General features: G+C 53.4%; 1 protein-coding gene across 1 annotated transcript in view; it reads left to right on the forward strand.

Moving 5' to 3' along the window:
- Nucleotides 1-1,077: 1,077 nt before the first annotated feature.
- The window catches only part of Ret (ret proto-oncogene), a 44,121-nt gene continuing 20,831 nt past the window's right edge, over nucleotides 1,078-24,367 (forward strand). Inside the window, exons 1-9 of the mRNA XM_028864068.2 lie at nucleotides 1,078-1,772; nucleotides 15,453-15,716; nucleotides 17,467-17,754; nucleotides 18,701-18,942; nucleotides 19,635-19,830; nucleotides 20,444-20,643; nucleotides 22,383-22,641; nucleotides 22,970-23,095; nucleotides 23,727-23,840. Coding sequence (XP_028719901.1) covers nucleotides 1,700-1,772; nucleotides 15,453-15,716; nucleotides 17,467-17,754; nucleotides 18,701-18,942; nucleotides 19,635-19,830; nucleotides 20,444-20,643; nucleotides 22,383-22,641; nucleotides 22,970-23,095; nucleotides 23,727-23,840 — 1,762 coding nt within the window. The 5' untranslated portion in view covers nucleotides 1,078-1,699. The remainder of the gene's footprint in view (nucleotides 1,773-15,452; nucleotides 15,717-17,466; nucleotides 17,755-18,700; nucleotides 18,943-19,634; nucleotides 19,831-20,443; nucleotides 20,644-22,382; nucleotides 22,642-22,969; nucleotides 23,096-23,726; nucleotides 23,841-24,367) is intronic.

Below are 24,367 nucleotides of genomic sequence, written 5' to 3' on the forward strand. Positions count from 1 at the left end.
ATTGGAAAACAGCCACAGGAACCTGTTCATAGTCGAAAGGTACCTCTCTTCCATCCTCCTATTCAGGTACCTTCCTTAGGCTCAGGCCCCAGTGATAACTCCAGAGATCAGGTGTATTGGCACCCTGTGACTAACACCAGCTCCTTAAACCCAAGGGCCAGGGATCTCAGGGTGCCTCTCCCGGGCTAGAAGTCTGGTGCTCTGGACACCCACCCTTGAGCACACAAGCTCTGAATAACATCTCAGCTGGCCTGGTCCCAAGTCAGCCTATGTCTTGGCAGCTTCTGCTCCTGCCTGTGAGGGTGACTTCACTTTGACTTCATATCTGCAGAGTGATGTAGAGATTGCTTATTCAGCCCTGAGCTCAGCCAGGCAGGAGGGTGTGGGGCTCTGCATACTGCAGGAGAGGATCAGCTGAGCCCCTCCCCAGGCTCAGGTTCCGGGGACCTGTTCGCTCACTCCAAGATCCTACAGGAATCTGTTTTCCTTTCCATCCACTACTAGGTTCAAGCCAGGCTTCAAAAAGCAGCTGGGAGTTGGGAGATGGGGGCTTTCCCCACAGAGGTCTAGAGCCCATATCTCACCTTCCATCTCCTGTCTAGAAAGCGCCCCTATCAAGGGTAAATACATTTAAGCATAATTTCTTAGTGTGTGGGGAGGGGAGAATAGATTCTTCTGGCAAAATTCTGTTTTCACCCCCCCCCCCAACACGCACCCCTGTACCAGCTGCCACAGTCTGTCAGATCACATCCTAAGAGCTCTTCTATGTGGTGGGGTAAGAGCAAACAATTCCAAGCACTGCCTTAGACTACAGCAGCCGGTCTCTTTGAAAGGTGTGCTGTTAGCCAGTTTCTTGACCCTATTGGTTGTACTGGTCCGGGGAATCACAAACAATCCCAAGAGGACCCCCACCCTCTCCACCACTGGATATATTGGCCACTGGGAGCAGGCTCTCTGGTCCTCTTTCTCTTGGTCAAGGCTCCTCCCCTCTTCCCGCCTCTAGCCCCAGAAGAGGCAGCAGGCTCCAAATGCACTTCCCACTCCCGCCCCCCTGATAAATGGCGGAGGATGCTCTCCGAGTCCAGAGACTAGAGGGACATCCGTCTAGTGTCTGGGTCTTTTTGAGAGTATAGGTAACCAGTCGGCCCAGACTCTGAATCTTCTGTGTTGCTCTTTCTGGGAGGCGGGAAAGGACAAACGCAGAAACAGCAAGCAGGCGCACAGGGTGAAGAAAGTGGCTGTGCCAGCAGATGATCATGGATCCAGGCTACCTTTAGTCGACCTGCAGCAGCACCACAGCCCAAATGCACCCAGTTCCAACTGGCCTTCCGCTAGGAAGGAAATCACAGTTCCCGCAGCAGTCGGGTGCCGCCCCACCTTGCCCCACGTAGTACCTGGAGCCCCGCCCCTACACACACACCCGCACCCCCCTGGTCCCGCCCCTCCCGCTGCCCCTCCCTCTGCGCCCTGCCCTGCCCCAGTCCGCTCCCAGGGCGCAGGCAGCGCAGGTCTGCAACTGAGACCGTGCACGCAGCAGCGGAGAGCGGCTCCGAGTCCGCACCTGGGAGTCGCGCCCGGACGCAACGCGCCCGCAGTGCTCGCTGCGCCCGGGCTGGCATGGGGAGGCCCGGCTGAGCGCCGCACCCCACCGCCGAGACCCGCCCGCTCTTCCACCGCGGCTCTCGCGCGCGCACAGCCGATGGCGAAAGCGACGTCCGGCGCCCCGGGGCTGGGGCTGAAGCTGTTTTTGCTGCTGCCGCTGCTGGGCGAAGGTGAGTCCTACCGGCGGCTGGGACGGTAGCTACCGGGGCGAAGTTAGCGCTGCGCACCGAGCCGGGGAGCTGACGCGCGCACAAGCGCGCTGACATTGGCTGGCATCGGCCGGCTGCGCGGCTGGCGGCCTCCCGGCCTGGGAACCGGGTCCCTGCGGCTGGCGGCTGCGCCCGGAGCGCTCGGGCCCCGACTGGGCGCGGCTCGGGTCGGTGCGGGTCGCTGGCCGGACGGCGTAGTGGGTGCTTCGCCAAAGCCGCAGCTGCGCACCCTAGGCTGGTCCCGCCGCCGTGCCCGGGGAAGCGGACAGAGCTTGTCGCGGTTGGGGAGCAGCTGCGAGCGGACTAGTCGGCAACCCTGGGAAGCCCGCGACTTGCGCCAGCGCTTGAAGACTGCTGCGTCCAGGTTTTCTTTGCGCATTTCACTCCCGCACTTTCTGTAGCTGTGCTCTTCTGGCTGAAGGGTGCTGAGGCTCTTTAGTAAAGGTTATTTTTCCCTTGTGTGTTTTTGCCGCCCTGGTCTTAATAAAACCTAAAAGCCTGTGATTTCTGGCGTGTCTTCCCCTATGAGTATGACACGGTCTAAGCCCTGCCCGGTATTCAGCTGGAGCACCTGAAAGTGTGGCGTTTGAAGGTGTAATAGGGTCCAGGACGGACATTTACCCAGCGCTTTGGGCCTGGCCACTCGGGAGTCGAGTGTGGTGATGTGCTCGGCATCAAACGCACATAGGAATCCTTTATTAGGTGTGGCTTTCAAAGGCTGGTCACTGCCCTCATCCCTATACCCTGACCAAATAAACCCTAAGGATGCAAGATGTTGACCCCCGTGGCTGCACCTGTTAAGAGTCCTTCCAACCTACCCTAACTTGGTTCCCCCCCCTGGAAAATATACATTCCAAGTTTCTCTCTGATATTAGAACAGAGCCCAGACCACCCTCCTCCCCTTCCTTACAAAGGGCATTTTCTCTTTGCAGCCTTTGAAAACAGAAAAGGCCTTGATCACCTTGCCTCTAGCCCCGTGTCTTGCCGAGACTGGGTTCACAGGCCAGCTCAAGGCTGATTTTGTGGGGCCTCCCGGCACCACAGAGTCCGATGCAGAGAGGGGGGTAGGATAAAGACTTGATCTTTCCTGTGAAAGAAATAGATTGGAGCGTCTGATGCTGGATCTTGGGGTGTGGGGGCACAGTGCTGCAGCGGGTGTGTAGGCAGGAGACTGCGTAGCAAACACGCAAGTTAACAGTGTGGAGCGTCCTTGTCTTTGGGTTTAAACTTAACAGCTTCAGGTGTGTAGTCAGGAGTAAAGTAGGGAGACAGACGTGCGGGGCAGCTTCCCCAAACCCGCCTAGCCCTGAATTTAGCAAGGTCTCCAGCAGTTGCAGTGACCCAGCCTCTGGCATTCAGCAGAGAGATTGGGGGCTTTCTATTTGAGACCCCTGGCCCATAGAATCAGGTGGCCACAGACAGTATATAGAAGCCGGGGACTATGATCCCTGTCCTATACCTACCCCTTTCTGGATGGCCAAGAACCCATGATAGTGGTACAAAGGGGATGAGCGGCCTCATACCCAGGCAGAAATAATTGGGCTTTTTGAGAATCCCTATAGCCTCGACTCTGGAACAGCGGGTGTGATACTCAATGATCTGCTCCAGACTGCCACTAGTAGAGCTCGGGTGCGGTTCCTCACCGTTATTATAGGGAGCAGCTTGGCCTCCTGCGCCCTCTAGTGGACACAGTGTTCTAGTTGCTGGGCCTGTCCCCCAGGGTTTGGACTGGGTCTGTAGAGGAAAGGGAGCCTTGCTCAGGGCTCAGCCCACAGGCACCCTCATGTCAGGTCATCAAGACATGCTCCCTCCCACCATTCCCATGAACTCGCGCTTAAGAGACCGGTGGGCACATACGTACTCCCACAGCATGGCCTGGTTCCCTTCCCATCATCCTCCAAAGACACCCACCGCCACCATCCACCACCACCCCACCCCCTATACAGTACCGAGCCCCGCCCCATCTTCTCATTATTGGGCCCAGTGTCCTGCCTGGAACTAGAGAGATGGCAGCCTCCTTCTCTAAGTTGTTGGAAGTTTCTGGATTTTTTTTTCCCACTTCCCAGTACAGCTACAACTTGACTGTATGGACAAGGACCCTAGATCACAGCTTCTCAGGCTCCCATACATGTCCCAGGGCACCTTGTTCCCCACCCCCACCCCGCCCCAGCTACTTGGCAAGACTCTTGTCCCTCCTTTTCCTGGCCAGGCATCTTTCTTAACACCTCTAGCTGTCATAACGAAAGGCTCTGGCCCCATGTCATGGGAGGGTCCCTTTCCGGACAGCCTTCTTTAAGTGTGAGGGACCCATCTCTGTATACACCAACAACCTTGTGAGTAAGGGGCTGGGGGCTGGGGCACACAGGGTCACTCTGTTTCCTTTTTCCTCCCTTCCCTTCCTGAGCCCATGGGATCCGGGGGATTTGTCCTGATTGTCCCGGGTCCAGGCTCACCTGGGCCCTTCCTCGTCTCCTGCCTCCAGCTGCTGCAGTGTCTATTCTCTGGGCTGGGCCAGCCAGGGAGCTCCTGAGGGTGGGGCCTGAGAGCACACAGCGAGTGGGGAAGTTACTGAGCCCATTCACTAAATTGCCTTTATTTTGTAGAATTGCTTTAGGAATGGGCTTAAGTAAATCACTGTTTCCTTGGGGGTGCGAAGAAAATGGGATGCATTCACCTAATGGGGTACTAATGGCCTTTTAGCCAGGGGAGGGGAAAACTAATTAAAAATTATGGTATCTGTTGAAATGGAGCCTGGGATAGGAAGGGAAGGGGAGCTGGAAGCTGCTACCTCCCTTGGGATCTTCTCCTCTGCAGCCTGGCAAAGGACTCTTATTGGTCCTATTTCCTGCTAACACCAGCAACAACTACTACCCCCATCATCCCATTGGCAACTCTATGAGGTTTGCCTTCTTTTCCCATTTTACAGGTGAACAAACTGAGGATCTCCCAATCTCTAGACTCTAGAGTCCATGGAAAGCTAAGGACTCCCCAGCTCCTGGTCTCTAGTTTTTAGCAAGTCCTATCTCTAGGCCAATAGAGCTTGGGTCCAGGAGTGGAGATGGAGAGAGACCTGGGAGAAGGAAGCGTCCCTGCCTTTCACACCTTGGCAAGTCACTCAGGTTTGTCAGAAGGTGCTGTAGAGAAAGACTAGACCAGATCTAGGAGTGACATGTGACGTACGGCAACCCCCACAGACATGAGGCCCGGCCTCTCTGGGTCTGAGCAGAGTTCTGAGTAAGATGTTGGCTGCTCTTAACTGGCTGGCTGACTGTGGGCGTCCCATAGGCTAGGAATGAACACTAGGCCTGGCTCTGTCAGAGCTGTCCTGGAAAGGTTCCCTCTGTGCTCCAGGCATGGCTAGAAGGTGCATGTGTATGTAGCCAGAGGGCTGGTGGGGACAAGCCATTCAAGGCCTGTCTTTTGCACAGTAGTGTCTGCTGAGGCACCTGGGGCCTTAACCGTGGAGCTGTGCTGGGGAGGAATGCAGCCGTGTGCCGTCATCCAGGTGGAATCCACCTCCCTAGGGCCCTGGGAAAGATTGATAGAGGAAAACACCCATCGCATGCCCAGGAAACAAGGGCAGAGTTGGCCAGGAGTCCAGCCCCCGCTCGCTCAGTAGTTCTTTCCTTCCAGATGAGTGGCTGGAATTGTACTGTGGAGGGTGTGTTGTCGGGGGAGGGGGTTGCTTCTGGGGGAAGGGCTGGGGCCTGCCTGGCTGCTGATCTCTTAGCTCAATCTTCTCCCATCAATGCTATACTTTCTTCCTTCCCCATTATTTTTCTGTGCGAATGACTTGATGGTGCTAATCGAAAAGAGCCCTGAGTGGTGTTTTGCAAGGAGGAACTAACAGCAAAAGACACACCTGGTAGTTTGGGAGAGGTGGAGAGGGAATATGTATAGTTCAGATAGAGGTGAGCAGCTACCAGAAGAGCAGGGAGCTCTAGGCATGGGCCGCGGAGGAGGTGATGGCAGCGGGGTCCCATCTCTCTGGTCTGTGAAGACTGTCCTCTGTAATCTTACGGGGTGTTTCACCCTAGGAAGTTGTGGGGTTGGAACAGCTGCCTCTGAGCTGCACACACACACACACACACACACACACACACACACACACCCGTTCATAACAGCAACCAGGGCTTTATGTCCTGGGATTTAGGACATAGAGCCTTTCCACACTGAGGCTCCAGGACCCTGAAGGGCTCTTGTGGCCTGTGCCTCTTCGTCCTCCTCCTTTCTTTCCCCAGCTGCTCCCTCCCCCATCACCCATCTCCCTGTTCTCTACAGCCATGGAGAAGCCCTGAGCAGGCCTCACAGCAGTGTGATTTATTGTAGGGGGCTTCAGGGACCATCCCCCTCCGCCTGAGACTGGACTCTGTCCTGAGTCGGGAGATCCCTGAGCCATCTACTGTGAAAGCCTGACCTTCTCGGGGTGAGAGGAGAAGAGAGGGGAAGAGGCTGTTGTATTGTGGCAGCTCCTTCTCGGGCACACCGGTGCCCCTTAGAAGGCTGTCTGGTGAGACCCTGAGGGCTGCTTCTGAGGCACCACCTGGGCTCTGAGGAGAGCAGGTGGCCAGCCGCAAGCAAACACTTCTGTTTGCTTTCGCCTCATAGGTAGCTCCGCTAAGCCGAGCCGCCCAGATGCTACTTCAGGTTAACTGTGCACCTGGACAGGTGTGCTCCTGCCCAGGGAGCTGACAGCGTGGTCTCTCCTCTGAAGCAGGAGGTGCCAGTGGCCCTGAGGCCCAGATCTTAGCAGATGGGAGCCCCTTCTTCAAAACTCGGGAGCATCAGGCGCCCCTCATTGTGGTCCCAGGCCTTCCCTCTGTGACCTGGGGTGCTGGTGTCTGAATTCTTCAGGGCTGTCTGAGGGGCAGCGTGACCCTGGGGCAGGAGACAAGGGATGCTGGTCAGTGTTTATTGAAATTGACTCCACTCCCTCAGACGGTCCTTAACTTCTTCACACTTGAATTCCAGGAAGGAAAAGGGGTGGGGGTGGGGGGTGGGGCTTTTAACATCTTGAAATTTAAGAAACCTGAAATGCTCCAAGTGCCATGCTGTGAGTGGGTGAGAGTCCAGTTGTGGGGCGCACAGTGAGTGAATGAATTTCTTAGACATTTTTGCCAGTGTGACAGGAAGAGATGGGGCCTGATTCTGGGTGACTTGGGGGCTTTGTCTTCTCCCTTTGCGGCCCTCTACTCTTACCTGGGACATCGACTGCACCGGGGAAGTCAGGAATCCATTTCTGCTCACCAGCAATCCAAGCAGCAAATGGTTCTAGGAGCCACCCTCCTCCCAGGCAAGATGGGCTTAATGTGCTTCGCTTTGCCCCCGCGAGTGCTCTGCCTGGCTGTGACTCAGCACAGGTGGTCAGCTGGAGGTCACCTTTGCAGAAGATTGATGGAGCAAGTCCACATCTGCTGAGCCCTGGAAAGTCTAGATTGAGGTTCCCTAGCCACTCCAGCCTGTATCTACAGTACTAGGTAACAGGCACCCCACCTAGTCTCTGTGCATAGGTGGCCCTACCTGTGTGACAGCCAGCATGCCCTCTACAGCCAGGAATGGCCTCTTCCATGAGAGCCGCACCCCAGGGCCTGTGCACCTGGCCATCTGCACAGAAAGACCCAGAGCTTTGTGGAGCCGGGCTTAGAAGGGCCTCATGTCACCTTGCCTGTGATGTGAAGGTCAGAATCACGCCACAGAGCCCCATCTCGGTTCAGGGTGGACTGGGGGGGGGGCGGGGTTCAGAGAAGAGTGAGTGGGGCCCCAGGATGGGGTGTCACTGTACAAATTCTGGAGATGAGGGGGGTCTCCGGACTTGGGACCCTTTTTAGTTTTGTTTCTGTTGTGATAAACACCATGACTAAAAGCAATGTGGTAAGCAATTTTATCTTATAGCTTACAGTCCATCCTGAAGGGAAGTCAAGGCAGGAACTAAAGCAGAGACCATGGAAAAATGCTGCTCACTGCCTTGCTCTCCTGTGGCTCTGCCTACGCGCACACGCACACACACACCAGGACCATTTCTCCAGAGATAGCACTACTACCTACAGTGGAATGGTGGAATGGACCCTCTTATGTCAAGAAAATTCCCTCACACACTTGTCTACAGGCCAGTCCGATGGTGGCATTTTCTTAGTTGGGTTTTTCTCTTCCCAGATGACTCTAACTTGTGCCAAGTTGATAAGCCAACCAAACAAGCCCCTAGCCGGTTCACTGGCCTTCTCCAAGTGGGCCCCTCTGCCCATTTTCCTGGGTGGCACAGCAGGGGCCTATGCTGGGCCCAACCTCTGTGGGTGAGGGGGGAGACAGTTTGTTGGAATTGTCTTTTAAAACAACCTTTTAAATGAAACGAACGTAGCATAAGGGTAGCCATTTTTAAGATACTAGTGCAATGGCATTTAGGCTGTCCCAGTTTCCAGTGTCCCCTCGTAGTTCCATCACACCCTCATCCCCGAAGGATGCCGTATATGCATTAAACAGCTGTCCCCATTTGGCTACTTCTGTCTCTAGATTTGCTGTTCCGGGCATGTTGGGTAAATGGTACAGTGTTTAGGGTAGTTTTTATTAGTGTTTAACCTTCACTGTAGCACGCATCAGTTTGCCGTCCTTGAAGGGTGACTTAATACTCCTTTTGTTTGGATACGGCCAGCTGATGTATCCATCTATGTATCCACTTATGTATCTCTTGGTCCGGGGAGGTGTGGATTCTATTGTGAACATCCTCTGGACCCTCTGTTGTTTAAGACTTGTTTTCCGTTTTCCCACGAGTGAAATTGCTTAAGGCTTTGGTGTTTGGTCTTGGAGCAGCTGCTGACCTGCTCTTCCCCCCGGAGGGAGCATCATTTTCAGCAAAGCTTACACTTCACCCACATCCTCTCCGACACCTACTAGTTCCTGCTGTTGTTCAGACACTCCAGCCTTCCCATGGGCTCAGGGGTGTTTGATTGTGCTTTTGGTGTGAGTTTCCCTAAAGGTGAGTGATCTAGTCCTAAGACTAGATGGACCTCTGTTTACACACTCACTGGCTGGTTGTGCATATTGTCCTTTGGCCATTGTTTTTGTTAAAATTTTCTGACAGTTTTATACATGTATGTAGTGCATTCTGTTTACTAACCCAGCCCCCTCTCTTGTCTCCCACCCACCTCTGCCATCACAACCCTCCACAGGCCCCTTTACCATATTCTTGTTGTGTTTGTGGTGCGCTGATTTTAACCAGGACCTCCTGTGATGCCGTGGGTTTAGAACTATCCATTAGAGTCTGTGGACTTACCACAGGAACTTTCCCTCCCTAAGAATCTTATAGGCCGGGCGGTGGTGGTACACGCCTTTAATCCCAGCACTCAGGAGGCAGAAGCAAGCGGATCTCTGTGAGTTTGAGGCCAGCCTGGGCTACAGAGCGAGATCCAGGACAGGCTCCAAAGCTACACAGAGAAACCCTGTCTCAAACCCCACCTCCCTCCACCCCCGCCCCCAAAAAAGAGAAGAAGAATCTTACCAGTAGTCAGTAATTCAACAGGGAGATCTAAGGCCCCATGTGCCTGCTCCATGATTGACTGTTGACACATAGGCATGTGCAGCTGCATTGTGTTTACAATGGCAATGTCATGCCCTAAGAAGAGTATTTTGGGGTCATTGTCCCTATCTTACAGCCCTTACACCCTTTCTGTTCACTCTTCCTCAGTGTCCCCTGAGCCTTAGAGCTCATGGTATACAAAATACTTTATTCAGGGTCGAACACTTTTGGCCATTTTTTATTTGAGTGCCTTTGACCTGTCATCTCTGCCAGGCATGGCTGAGAAGCCACCTCATCCAGTAGCATCTCAGTCAGTTATGAGAATCCTCTTGAGAAGACATTGATGCCCTTGGATGGACGTTGAGTCTCCCCTGCCCACTGAGTGTCTGTGTTCCTCAGGAGACCAGGACTCTTGCGCCACGTTGAGCACAACTGTTCCAGAAACAATGGCATTGCAGCTAGTGCAGGAGAAGCAGATGCCCTGGAACCTCCCTGCGGCAGGGGAGGATGCTGGGAACCAGAGACCTGCCCCACATCCAATAAGAGAACTGGCAGCCTGGGAAGCCAGGGCTGCCCTCTCGCTCTGCCTCTATCTAGACTAAAAATAACTGGGCAGATTGCTCTAAGTTGATTACGCCAATTGCTGCTGTGATGTCATGCTGCCGGCCAGAGCTGGGTTGCAGGGACAGTAGCCTGTGCGTCGGCCACTGCCTCTCCTCTGCATTCCTGCTCAGGGTTTGCAACCACAAGCTACAGATAGCCATGATGGGCCTTCAGGAATGGCCTGCCCTGCCATGCCAGGGACCCCAGGATTCCAGTGTCTTTGTTTGGCCTTAGGTCCTTGCGAAGCAAGAAACCTGTCCTGTGAGGTCCCTGGCTTTTATCCTCCACTCTCTTCCAGAGCAGAAGCTTGGGACTTCTTTGCCACTCCCTTCCCAAGAAGAGGCCCACTGCTTCTGCTCCAGAGACTGAAGCGGCCTCCTTCTCCGTCAGGACACAATGACCTGCCCAACTTTCCAGCTTCCCCCTCACCCAGAGCAGATCCCTGCAGCGTAGGCACATGGGGCCACAGTGCAGGATTGTCACATGTGGGTACATCTTCCTTAGGAGCTGTGCCTCTGTACACATGGTAGATTGCAGGCCTGATACCCCCACGGAAGCAGGAATCGCTCTGTATTGACTGCAGCATCCACCCTCTGACATGTTCAGGGACCATTTGCCCATTAAAGGCTAGGACTCCACAATATTCAGTCAGTTCTCCTGTGTCTAGTGAGGTGGGCATATGAAAGCCTAACATTGGGTTCCATACCCGTGGGGGCTCCTTCCGTGGAGGAAAGTCTGGTGGGATGGCACCCCTGAGAAAACTCGACTTGGTCTCACATTCCTGAGCCCTCACTTTGTTGGGGGGCTCCTGCTGTGACTCCATCTCACTGAAGTACTACAGGAGCCAGTTTATAAGCACCAAAGAAACCTCAAGGGGCATCAGCCTTGGTGAGGAGAACCTGGGAAGACATGGATGAATCTCCACAGTGGCATTTTCTGTCCCCTTTGCAGGCATGTGAATGGATGGCCCCTGGTCCTGGATCTCTGTGACCCGGTTTCTCTAAAGCCCTATATGAACAGCTGTCACTGAACAAAGGAGCCTGGGCCAGACTGGCTAAGTCCTAAATCACTCTGTGTGACCTGGGGCCATCCTCTGTCTTGGTTTATTGCTCGGTGAGATGGGAATCCTAATGTCATTAGGTGTTTTGATGTGCTTAAAACGGCACTGTGGACATCTCACTGGTGAATATTGAAGGTAGCACAAAGGCTGTTGGGATGGAGTGTTGAAAAGGAGCTTGAGGTGTATGTGGGGTGGCCACTCAGCATGTGGACATGTTCTGAGTCATGCTGTTCTGCTGGGTATGTGGAGGACAGCTGCACAGCCCAGAGGCCCCAGGGTCAAAGCTGGTCATGCCTTGGCCTGGTTGTGCCAGCACTAGTTAAGGCCACAAAGTACTAGGGAGCCCTGGAGCTAAAGGGGTCTGGTCTCCCACACACGGCCATCTCTAGACCACTTGGGTGGCCAGGCCTTGCCCTAGGAAAGAAATTAATTGTAAGCTAATTGGCAGTTTCCTTTGTATAGAAGCCGGAAGAAACTGCCAGCAAGACCCACGATTAAGTCAGTAGCAGCTGGGAAATCACATTTGGGTGGGAGCATCCTTCATCTCAGTGAGGCCGCTGCAGCTGGTCTGGGTGGGTATGGAAATGCAGGTGGTAGCCGCAGTGCCTACTGGATAAAGCCTGGTGCTCATGTTCCTTGAAGAAGAAGGCTGGGTCTGTGTATAGAGGACAGCTCTGGGGTCTGGCTATCCCAGTAACCAAGTAATCCCTAACCTCAGCAATGTAGTAGACCCCTGCCCCACCTGCAGTAGGGAACCCTGACAATGTGAAGCTTCGGAGGGCTGAGCCCTGGGGGAGCAGTACCAACATGATCGGGAGAGATGATATCCTACAGCACCAGCTCAGGGGATGGGACATGTGAGGACCATACCTGGGCGTGCAGGGAGAGCAGGGACTCCCAAGCCAGGAGCAGCCCCACCCCCATACCAGGTATCTTCTGTCCAGCTGCTACCAGCCACCCTCCTCAGGAAGCCTAGTAAGACAAGTGTTGACAGGGATACAGCACGTCCTCCGCTCTGTACTGGTGGGGGTTGCAGACTTAAAGGGACGATGTGGGGAGAGCTTTGGGAGATGTACTGGGTGTGGACTCTGCAGACAGGTCCGGAAGGGATGCTGATAGTTGTAGAGAAGATGGGAATGATGGTTATGATCGTGCAGGTGTTTATGGTGCTGATGGTGGGTAATGGAGAGAGAGGTGTGGGGATGGAGATGATTGTAATGGCAGCAGGCAGCAGCCGCTGTTCTTAGAACACCACGTCCATCAACTCAGTGTTGCTCCCAGCTACTCAGTGAAGAGGAAGGGCTTAATCTCCTGGAGAGCAGAGAGGAAACTAATAATACTACAGAATGTATAGCCCTTGCCCAAGACAGTGCCCCAACTCTACCAGACATGGTGCACTTTGTCACCCCAAATCTAGTCCACAGTCTTGCCTGGAATCCACAAGCTGATTCAACCTGTCATTTCTGACAGGGCTCCTGAGGTCATGATCTCTTAGCCCTGAGAAGCTAGACTTCCTGTTAATACCTGCCACTTGGAGCTCTGTCTTTCCTGAACTTACATCTTCTCTAGTCCTTTCCCCCCTCCAATCCAGGCCACCACTGTCCTGGCTGACACTGTCTCCTGTCCCATGCTTCCTAGCAGAGTCCCACCTCCCTGGCCTCTATCTGTGGCTCCAGCCAAGTGATTCAGAAGCAGCAGCTTAGGTCTGGATAGTTATTTTCTTGTTGCTCTAAGTGCCTGACAAGAAACAACTCTTAACTCCTGAGCCATGTCTGCAGCCCCTTGGTTGGATTTTGCAAATGGCATTTGTCCTAGTTAGGGGTATTATTGCTGTGATTAAACACAGCTCACAAACAAGTTGGGGAAGAAGGTTTATTTGGCCGACCCTTCCACATCATAGTCCATCATCGAAGGAAGTCAGGACAGGAACTCAAACAGGGCAGGAACCTGGTGAAGGCGGGTTATGATGAAGAGGCCATGGAGGGGTGCTGCTTACTGGTTCACTCCCCATGACTTGCTCAGCCTGCTTTCTTATAGAACCCAGGACCACCAGCCCAGGGGTGGCACCATGCACAGTGGGCTGGGTCCTCCCCCATCAGCCACTAATTAAGAAAAGGCTCTACAGGCTTGCCCTACAGCTGGATCTTTCAGAGGCATTTTCTCAATTGAGATGTCCTCCTCTCAGATGACTCTAGCTTATTCCAATTGACATAAAACTAGCCAGCGCAGTGTCAGAATACCTTCCATTTAGAATTAAGGCTGAATGATGTGTGTGCTGTACATTGCACATTCTCTGTACCCATCCATAGGCGCATCTGCCTTTGGCTGTTGTGATTAATGCTGCCAGGAGATGGATGTGTAACTCTCTGGGATTTAAGTTCTTTGGAATGATACTCAGATGGAATTGCTGGGTACTACGGGGAGTCTATGTTAAGTAGTTTGGGGGACCCTCCTGTGTTTTCTATAGCACCCACACCATTTCAAATTCTGACCATCAGCGGGCACAAGGCTTCTAAGGAGCTCTCGCTATTTGAAAACACTATCCTGAAAGTTATTGGACGTAAACAAAATCAGCAGAACAGCCCGAGCTATAGCCAAGGCCAACATCCACAGCTCTCTCTCTGATTAGTACTTCAGTGAATCTTGCTTCGCCTTGTAAGTTTCCATAGCTGTGACCAAAACAGTACACAGAAACAACTTAGGAGAGAAACATGTTTGGGCCCAGGTTTTGCAAAACCAAAACAGGAGCTATGTTGTTAGGGAGCTACGTTGTTACACATTGTTACTAAGTCCCTGTAATTTACTAGAGTGTTTGTTTTCCTAAGCCTGATGTATCCTGCAAACCATGTTTTTCACTCAGCTCTGAACTTGTCGCCCCCTGGAGCCACTGATGTGTGCCCACCCCGTTGCCTTGCTAAACTCCTAATCCTGTGATAGACCATTGCCCTTTTCGCCAAAAAAAAAAAAAAAAAAAAAAAAAAAAAAAAAAAAAAAAAAAAAAAAAAAAAAAAAAAAAAAAAAAAAATGTATCTTCCAGAATACCTTGATTCCCTTTCTGCGTGGTGTATTCTTGCCCAGACCTACCCCACAGGCAACCTTGAGCCCTGAGTCCCTCACTTTTCTGTCCAGGTGCTAAGAGCTAATTATCTCGACAGCTCTTTTCTATCAACCCTAACCAGTCCCCTTAAAAGGGACCTCAAAAGCTAGTGAGGGGCTGCTCTCTGAAATCCCGACTTTGGGAGAGGCTGCCAGCTGGCCAGTTCTAAATACAGTTTGCTTTAGTCAGACAGTCATGGAATCCGTCCCCCCGCCCCTCAGGTCTAACAGTTTAAGTCCATCTTGGCAGTGCAGTGCCCATCCTGGTGAGCAGGAAGCAGAAACAGATTCCTGGCTCTCTCTTTTTCCTATTATACCACCCAGGCCCCCAGCTGTTGGAACAGTGGAGCCCGCTTTCAGGGCCGATCCCCTCCCTAGTTGATCCTTTCCGGAGATGCCCTCACAGACACACCCAGAGTCTATGTATGCTTCACTGAGCTCTGAGGTGCTGGTTAATCCAATCAAGTGGTCAAGATTAGCCATCACAGATTGAAAGGCATGAATCTTAGCTATGCAGGCTTAGGAACTAGATTATGCCCACATGACCTGTCTCCTCATCAGGACATAAGATACTTACATTTCCCCCAAAATTCCCCATCTGCCACTCCCAGGCTGTCAACCCTATCTATACCCACCTAACAGCCCTAATAATCATGTGAAACCTGTTGAGATCCCAGCCATGTGTGTTCATTCTGCCTGGCTGCCTCAGCTGGACGGGATGTCTGTGAGACCCACCCACATGAACACGTGTAGCATTGGTCCATCCCTTTTCATTACTGCCCTGGGATTCTATGGCATGGATGTACCGGTTTGCCTTTCTGGATACCCACTGAAGGGCATCTGTGTTTCCAGCTCTTGCTTGCCTTAAGTCATTTTGCCGTGTAGTATTAGGGTGCTTGATGGATGGGTGGTTTAAGTTCTGCTGGATAAATGGAGTGGACTTGGCTGGGTCATATTTAAGAGCATATTTCAATAAAGATCAATCGCTTTCCTATACAGTGCCCTCTTTGTTTCTGGTGACTGATGCCTGCCCTGCTTGTCTGGCAGTGTCTCGTATCATTGAAACGTCCTCTGGCTCCAGATGGCTTGTTGAGAAGCTTATTGAACTCCTGGATCATGTGTGTGATCTGGGGCTCATCACACTGGGGTAGCTGAGGACTATTTTGCAACTGGTTTGTACTTTCTCCCCGCTTTTCCTTTTTCTTTCTTTGCTTTAACGTGGTGTAATTTTCAGTCACGTTTGCCTATGTTCGTGATCTTTGGACTGGAGGTGAGAAATTCTTGCTAAGGTTCGAATTTAAAATTAATTTTGGGGGGGGTCATGAAGAAGCTGTTTCTCCCACCCCCACTCACACTCTGGTGTCTCCTGCAGCCCCGCTGGGCCTCTACTTCTCAAAGGATACTTACTGGGAGAGGCTGTATGTGGACCAGCCACCTGGCACACCCCTGCTCTATGTCCATGCCCTCCGGGATGCCCCTGAAGAAGTCCCCAGCTTCCGCCTGGGCCAGCATCTCTCTAGCGCCTTCCGCACACGGCTGCATGAGAATGATTGGATCCGCATCCATGAGGACACTGGCCTTCTCTACCTCAACCAGAGCCTGGACCACAGTTCCTGGGAACAGCTCAGCATTCGCAGTAAGGGAATGGCCTGGCACCCCATCCCCACTCCACTGTGGCCTAGGCCTCAAGCTACCAGCTCTCAGCTGCCAGTCTGTGGCTAGGGATGGCTTCCCTAAGGTGGCTTCTGTGGGGAAGGGTGTAAGGTGTGGGGTGAAGGCAGCTGCTTTGTATCCAGTCTAATGAGGGGCCCACATGACTTTGGGGAGCACTAATTACTCCTGGGCCTCCTGAGGCTATTGGGAGTTGGGAGAACCATTCGAAGGACTTGGCGTTCTCTCCATGTGGAACAGAAGCTGTTTGCAGTGGGCTGCTAAGGGTGTTCAGGTTGTGAGAGAGATCCTAAGGAGCTGGGAAAACCCCAGGGGGTTCATTTAGTGGGGGACCTGGAACTTGCTGAAGAATACCAGGTCCCAGGAAACATGCCTCCCCAGCTGCAACAGGCTGGCTGGCAGAGGTGTCCAGGACAGAAGCAGAGCAGATGGAAGCCCAGACAGAACAAAAAAACTGAGGCTGGAGCTGCAGTCAGGGCTGCATAGGATGCTAGCCCTGGAGGGGAGAGTGAGGGATCTGAGTGGCTTGTGTGGCATGAGGTGGTGATAGTATGAACTGGGTAGCTCACACCTCCCGGCACTTCCTCTGAGACATGGCCTCCCTCATCTTTAAGCACCTGTCCGCAAGTAAGAGGCAGGGTAGAATACTGTGAATACAGAGTGAGCTGCATCACCCAGGGGGTGTAGAATAACTGACCTATTTGACAAGCACACCCAGTATTGTAAGCTGGGAGGGCACCCAGCATGGGCAGGTCCCTGCCAGCACAATCTATACAACTGCGTCTCAACCTGGAGGTCGCAACCAGGACTGCGTAGAGATATTTACATTACGATTCATAACAGTAGCAACACTGCATTAAGTAGCAACAAAACAATGTTATGGTTGGGGTCACCACAACATGAGGAATTGTATTAAAGGGTCGCAGCATTAGGAAGGTTGAGAACCACTGGGTTAGGACAATTCCTGGAGGAAGTGCTCTGAGGTCTGCCTTGGTTTTCATATACCCTAGTTTCCTGTCTTCCTTCTGAGCCATAGTGGCAAATTGGAGAATGAGAACCTCTTGGTGGAGGCCAAGGTGGAATGTGCCGTGAGCCTGCAATTCCCTGAGGACCTACGCCAATCATCCTTGACAACTACCTTGTCCAGTCAGGAATGAAGCACTCAGCAATCTGGACCATTTGTGGGATCATAATGATGCAATGTAGGCTAAGAGCAAGCAAAGAGAACCCTGGAGCCACTAGCCAGGTGGAAGGTCCAGACACCGGGAAATGCGTGCCTCAGCCAAGGCCTAGACCTCACTAAACTGGGATGTGGTGCCTCAGAGGTAGAGCTTAACTGGAAATTCTTCCTCTAGGTGTTGATGAAGTATGTCCATGGGATGTATCTGTGGAAAAAGTACTCGATGTTAGTGGCCAGGTAGTGCAGCTGGCCAGTACACACTACCGAAGCCTGTGCTGTGAGGTCACTCACCTGAAGGGACCAGGAGACATTAGCCCCAGGGCTTGAGCGCATCTCTCAGGAGGGGCCGTTTCAACAGAAACCTGAATGACAAGAGAGGCAGATAAGAGAGCTAGTGATGCTTCAGGCCTCAGCACCCTGCAGCAGATCCGGGGAGGTAGCAGCTGAGGCTTGTGGACCACATCGAACCCTAGCATCCCTGCGCCTCCCCTCCATCCCTCACCTGACAAGGGGCTGTCTTCTTTTCTCCCTGCAGACGGTGGCTTCCCCTTGCTCACCATCTTCCTCCAGGTCTTCCTGGGGTCCTCAACCCAGCGGGAGGGCGAATGTCATTGGCCAGGCTGTGCCCGGGTGTACTTCTCCTTCATCAATGACTCCTTCCCAGCCTGTAGCTCCCTCAAACCTCAGGACCTCTGTGTCCGGGAGACGGGCCTGTCCTTCCGCATCAGGGAGAACAGGCCCCCGGGCACCTTCTACCAATTACACCTGTTGCCTGTGCAGTTCCTGTGCCCCAACATCAGTGTGACCTACAGGCTCCTGGAAGGTGAGTGCCAGCCTTGGGGCTGTCCCTTGGTCCTGCCGCACAGCAGGCATGGTGCTCTACACCCTTGGGGTGAACCACCTGTCATTTTGGCCACTGTTCGAATGTTCCAGCAATATCTCACAAGTGTCTGTCATGGGCCAAATACTGTTGAAGGAGGCTAGGCTACACCTGGAAACAAACAGGCTGGCATTTTGCCTGCCTGCAGGCTCCAGAGAGGGCTAGAGCCCATGCTGTGCCCAGGAAATTGGATGGTTTCTGGAAGGAGTGAGGAGGAAAGAAAAGCAGAGAGGACCGGGAGTGATAAAGACTACTCTTAACTGTGTGATCAGGGCAGGGGCCACTGAACAAGGTGGGTTGGTGCCAGATGGACAACTCGGGCACCAGAGGGTGCTAAAGTGGGATCTTTTGTGCCTGGAGTTCAGTTAGCCACGAGAGGAGCAGAGACCAACAGGGACAGGTTAGTTCTATCAGGGAACATTTCAGGGTTTGTTTCCCTGGAGCATGGGGAGCTGTGGGGCAGGGGTAGGGGTGGGGGGGAGGATGAGAAGCCTCCACTTACATTTGAAAGGTTTAGTCTGACTTCTACATTGGGTATGGTTCAAGGTCAGAGTGGTGTATGGTGGATTATGGAGAGAAGAGGTACCAGGACAGACCCCCTGAGTTGGAAGGATGGGCTGGCATGAGCCTGGAATTAGCATGATAACTAGGGAGCTTCCTGGCATGCTCTTACAGAGACCCAGGTGGGTTCTTCGCAACCTAGATATGGGGTGTTGAGCTGGAGAGGGACAGACGGCCGGCCACTAGGGTGCCAGAGTCCTTCTCTGTTGTCATCCGCAACAGAGAACCATAAGGAAGGCAGTTGACACCCCAGTCCCAGTGCACACCCCATCCCGGTGCACACCCCATCCCCCGTGGTCACGCGGGATTCCCTTCTGCTTGGTGACAGAGGAGAGTCTGCCCTTCCGTTGCAACCCAGACACCTTGGAGGTGAGCACCCGCTGGGCCCTGGACCGGGAGCTTCAGGAGAAGTATGTGCTGGAGGCCGAGTGCAGCGTGGGCACCGGTGCCAGCGAAGAGAAGGTGACCGTGTCCCTCCCGGTGACCGTGTACGATGAGGACGACTCGGCACCCACCTTCTCCGGAGGTGTGGACACTGCCAGTGCTGTGGTGGAGTTTAAGCGGAAGGAGGTTTGTCCACAGTCGCGTTTGCTTGTCGGTCTGTCCTGTGCCTCCGTTGGCCGTTTGAACCTTGATCTGGTTAGCTGTCCCATCAGCCATCCAGTCATGTGGCCCTCGACTTGTCCGCTTTGTCTTGTCTGTTGGGCTGACTGCCATCCAGATAGTCAGCAGTAAACTGGACTCTAACTGGGAAGGCCCCAGGGAGAGCATCAGAGAGAACATTCTGGCTTGTCCGACCTGGCGAGAAGGGGAGGCTGCTCCCTTCTAGCAGCTGGGCAACCTGTCGGAGGCAGGCAGGAGCCAAGGGGTGATTCTGAGACAATGTCTTGCACATGCTGCGCTGACCAGCCTAGGTGGTGTACTGCTGCCACCTGCTGGGCATCATGCCACTCTGCAGCTGCTCCTGGGCCCAGTAGCAAGGGGGAGAAGTTGCTTCTCCCAAAACCAGGTGTAGGTTTCCTAGGGAGTGAGAGTAGGTTTGAGGATGGGAGAGAGTGTCTATTGGACAACCTTAGGGTGACTCCAGCGGTCCTGTGGCTTTCCTCACAACTCTTACTGAGGCCCTGGGGACAAAACATTCAGTTCTGACCATCTGCCCCTGGGACTAGTTCTGCTAAACATACTTAGTCAATTCTGGGGTGTGCTAGGTCATGTGGTCTTCTGGCTGTACTTGCTCTGACTGGCACTCTCTGCTCCTTCAGGGCACTGTGGTGGCCACGCTGCATGTGTTTGATGCAGATGTGGTGCCAGCATCTGGGGAGCTGGTGAGACGGTACACAAGCACACTACTCTCAGGGGACTCCTGGGCCCAGCAGAACTTCCGGGTGGAGCACTCACCCAACGAGACCTTGGCCCAGGCCAACAACAACTCCGTGCGGGCAACCATGCACGATTACAGTAAGGAGCCAATGGTGTGATGTCTTTGCAGAACTTCAGGACACTCTGTACACATCCCATGAAAACCGCATACACTGTACACACATACCATACACACCACAACAACAGAGCACACACCTCGTATGTAAACACAGCACATGTTCTGTGTACACAAACACCCTATACACAAACCCATTAATACATGCTACTTTTGCACACACCCACCGTTAAATAAACATGTCACTCACATTCCATATCCACATAACACACTACACCCACAAAAATATACTTACTCTATATACATATCAAAACACAGGATGTAATATACCCTATATGTAAACACACACCACACACATGCTATGTGTACTTTCTATCTCTGAAACACATGCACACATGCACATGGTATGTACACACACATGCACGCACACACGCATGCACACCAGAGAATGCGTGTAGAATCAGTAGAATGTCAAGCTTATAAATGCCACTGCTATTGCCAGGCTGCCCACCAGGCCTATTCCCTGGGCACATAAGTGTGTGTGTGCAGGGTTGTGTGTTGAAGTGGGAGTGTAGTGTGTGACATGATCTTTGAAGCATAGTAACTGGGTTTGTCCTGCTGTGTCCTCCCCTACAGAGCTGGTTCTCAACCGGAGCCTCCCCATCTCAGAGAGCCGAGTCCTGCAGCTGGTGGTCCTGGTCAATGACTCAGACTTCCAGGGGCCTGGGACAGGTGTCCTCTTCCTCCACTTCAACGTGTCTGTGCTGCCTGTCACCCTGAACCTACCCAGTGCCTACTCGTTCCCAGTGAACAGAGGAGCTCACCTTTATGCCCAGGTGAGCCCATGGTCCACCGCGTGACTTGAGATTGGGGTCCTAAGGCTGCAGGCAGGACTGTGGGTGGATGGCTCCTCTTCCCTAGCCCGCCAGTGCAGAGTCAGCACAGGTGGAACCATGGAAGGCTCCAAGGTAGATCCGTGAGCCCGTTTGTACCTTTTCCCCGGAGAGGGCTCCTAGCTCCTTGGCTCCTGGAGCGAGCCCCTCCATTCTTACCATCTCACTTCTTGGTGTCTTTAAAACTTATTTTCACTAATACAAAAGCGTAACCCTACATAAGCCTACTTGGAAAGATGTTCCTGGTGTTCTGACCAGTGGGAAAAGTGGTTTGAGGAACCACTGGCCTCTGGTCACACCGTCGGTGCAAAAGCAAATTTTTATTGGGGAGAATTGGAGCATGGATCAGAGCAGTAACGCCCTACGGAGAGAAGGCAAAGGTCACGTCTTCTTTTATAAGTTTGTGTGCTAGAGCAATTACAATGAGATGTTTGTATTTGTCTTTGGAAAATTAGTAATTGACATGGGAAAGTAAAAGACCAGGGCCACGATTCAGTGGTATAGAGCTTTCCTAGCACACACAAGGTTCTATCCTGAGCACCCCTAAAATAAACAAAAACTAAAAGAGTGGAAAATCAGCCATGAATGTTCATTAAGGAAGATGGGGAAGGAGGTGGGCTTGTCCCTCTGCCCATAGCTGCCAGTGACAAGCATTTCTGTCCTAGCTTGCTTTTTCTCAAGCACACTCTGGGTTTCTTTGCAGTTCGGGGGTGTATGGCTTAGCCAACTGCAGCAGGTTGAGTTGTCTTCAGCGTGTGCTTAGGACCGTCTGCAGGTGTCCCCCGTCTTCCCAGTTCCGACAGTCAGCTCCAGGCCTGCTCCTGTCACCAGCAAGGGACTCATCTGTAGACGCATCCCTTGGCCCATTCTTCAGGGTGTTAACATCAGGCCAGGGGTGGGGAAGACAAATCTCGGGGCCTGAGGAGGAGTTAGAGGCATCAGTCGGAGGGAGATCCACCTACGTTTAACAGACTCCGAAGCCCTAGGCATTGTCCTTGTGACTTACTGTCTCCATCGTTTTTAAAACCCCACTGAGGTCGGGGACCTTGGATGGTTTTAAGGACAGTCTGATGGAAGTGAGCATTCTTCGTAGGGGAAACTGAATCGACCGGGAGGCTGGTTTGTTACTGTGTTGTAAGTGGGGCTTGGAGGGCCCCTGCCCCTGCTCCTGGCCTTCCGATGCTGGTCTGTTGTGGGCCTGTTCTGCACCTGTAGATCGGGCCCCACATCCAGGACCAGTGCTGCAGCTCCTAGCAACCATGGCTCACTGGAGTGGCTAAGAGGTAAAGGCTCAGTGGCTGGCTCCGGAGCCAGACATCCTCAGAAAGGGGTCTCTTTCCAGAATCCCTAACGAGGCCTCTTGACCTCAAGTGGGACAGGTGACAGCATTACAGTCACGTGACTAGGGAGCAGTGCTCTACCAGTTGGGAGAACCAGACAAGGATCGTGACCCTCTCATCTGATTCCCAGTGGTGTGGGTGTCTGGGGAGTCGGTGTTCTTAAGCAGAAAGCTGGCCAGGTAGGTGGGCCTGTGGCTTCTGAGGATGTAGAATACTGCACATTGAAGAAGGTCGCCGTCCAGGCTAAGTTGGGGACCATCCTGGGACTCAGTCTACCCAAGAACCTCTCCAGCTACTGGCTAAGGGGTACTGGTGCCACCCCACCCCCCTTCTCTCCCCCAGATTGGGAAAGTCTGTGTGGAAAACTGCCAGGAGTTCAGCGGCATCTCCGTCCAGTACAAGCTACAGCCCTCCAGCACCAACTGCAGTGTTCTAGGTGTGGTCACCTCGGCTGAGGACACCTCGGGGACCCTCTTCGTAAATGACACAGAGGCCCTGCAGCGACCTGAATGTGCCGAGCATCAGTACATGGTGGTAGCCACTGACAAGCAGACCCGCCAGCAGGCCCAGGCTTCACTGCTCATCACAGTGGAGGGGACATGTGAGTGCTCCGTGGAGGGTGGGGCATTGGGGACGATCGCAGAGAGCCGGTGTTTGTAGTTTCTCTGAAACTCGGGTGTAACCAGTCATCCTGTGTGTCCTTTGCTGAGCCTGGTCACCCTCACATCCTCCCTGCCCTTATCTACTCCCCAGACCGGAGGATAACACGTACCTGCCTCTGCCTCTGGCGCCCCAGCCCTGTTCATCTGACACTATTTACCCCGGAACCCATGGAGCCTTACTGCAGAGGCTGCACTCTGTCCATGGGGGAGGTCTAGAGACTGGGCCCACATCAGCCCCTGTGACCCTGGCTTGTCTGTCACTCCCAGACGTTGCTGAAGAAGAGGACTGCCCCAAATCCTGTGCAGGCAACAAGAGACGGCCTGACTGTGAGGAGTGTGGTGGCCTAGGCTCTCCCACGGGCAGATGCGAGTGGCGTCAGGGAGACGGCAAAGGTAGGCCTGAGAGGCGGGGGAGGGCGGGAGGGTCTGTACTGGCGGTCACCAGGAGTGAGGATGGCCGCTTGATAAGGGCTCCTGCAGGGTCGGCCAGTCCCTGCAATGAACTTGCCCAGCCCTTGTCTTCTGAGCCTTGTCCCTCCTATGGAACCAGTGCCAACAGAGATGGCAGGGTATGGGGTCTCGAGGGCTTTGCCACCTTGAAACTAGAAGTTCCTCAATTGGATTCAGTCTGGGATTAGAAGGGTCTAGACCAAAGCTGGGATACACAGGGGACAGAGTGGTTCTTCCAGAAGGTCCCAGCCAGGCGGTGTTACCTGCCTCACTGTGAGTGTGCCTAGCACTATAAGGCTCCCACTGGCAGTATACCTTTGACAGGTCTTTGCCTTTAAGTGGCCTCCTTAAAGGAAGGCTGTCTGCAGTCCTGGAACTCCCCAGGATTTCAGTCCTTGGGAGACCCCTCTGTCCCATCATTCCTCAGCTGATACCTGACATGTATGTAGTTCTCACTCTGTGTGTTCCTCTGTCTCCCTAGAGAGGCAGCAGGGTTAGTCGGGACTATGACAGAGTTAGACCATGATAGGATATGCCCGTGTGGGGTGACAGCCTGCTCTGTGTTCCATGACAGGAATCACCAGGAACTTCTCTACCTGCTCCCCCAGCATCAGGACCTGCCCCGATGGCCACTGTGATGCTGTGGAGAGCCGGGATATCGACAACATTTGCCCCCAGGACTGTCTCCGTAAGCCTACGCTAGGCCCGTGGTGATGCATTTCATCAGTGTACAGGGAAGGACAGAGGCAGGAGAGCCAGCAGCGGAGAGCTTGGCAGCTCCAGCCCCCGCCCGCACACAGTCTGAAGCCACATTTGTCTGTTTGATGCATCAAGCTAGACTGGGGTATAGCACCGTGGCTGTGTACCAGCTCAGCTTATGTAAGGCCCTGGGCTCATCCTCAGCACCAAAGAACAGAAGTGTGTAATGATAGGTTTGCTGGGCGGCACACGCCTTTAATCCCAGCACTCGGGAGGCAGAGCCAGGAGGATCTCTGTGAGTTCGAGGTCGCCTGGTTGTACAGAGCGAGATCCAGGGCAGGCACCAAAACTATGCAGAGAAACCCTGTCTCGAAAAAAACTCCCCCCCCCAAAAAAAAATAGTAGGTTCAACCAGGCAGGATGTGTCAAGCCAGGCCTCCTACCATTTCATTTGATTGATTGCTGCTGTGTTCCCCAAGACTGGGCCTCTGTAGCCTGACCTATCTATCCTCGGCT

Source organism: Peromyscus leucopus, chromosome 3 (assembly GCF_004664715.2).
Source record: "Peromyscus leucopus breed LL Stock chromosome 3, UCI_PerLeu_2.1, whole genome shotgun sequence".
Taxonomy (NCBI): Eukaryota; Metazoa; Chordata; class Mammalia; order Rodentia; family Cricetidae; genus Peromyscus; species Peromyscus leucopus.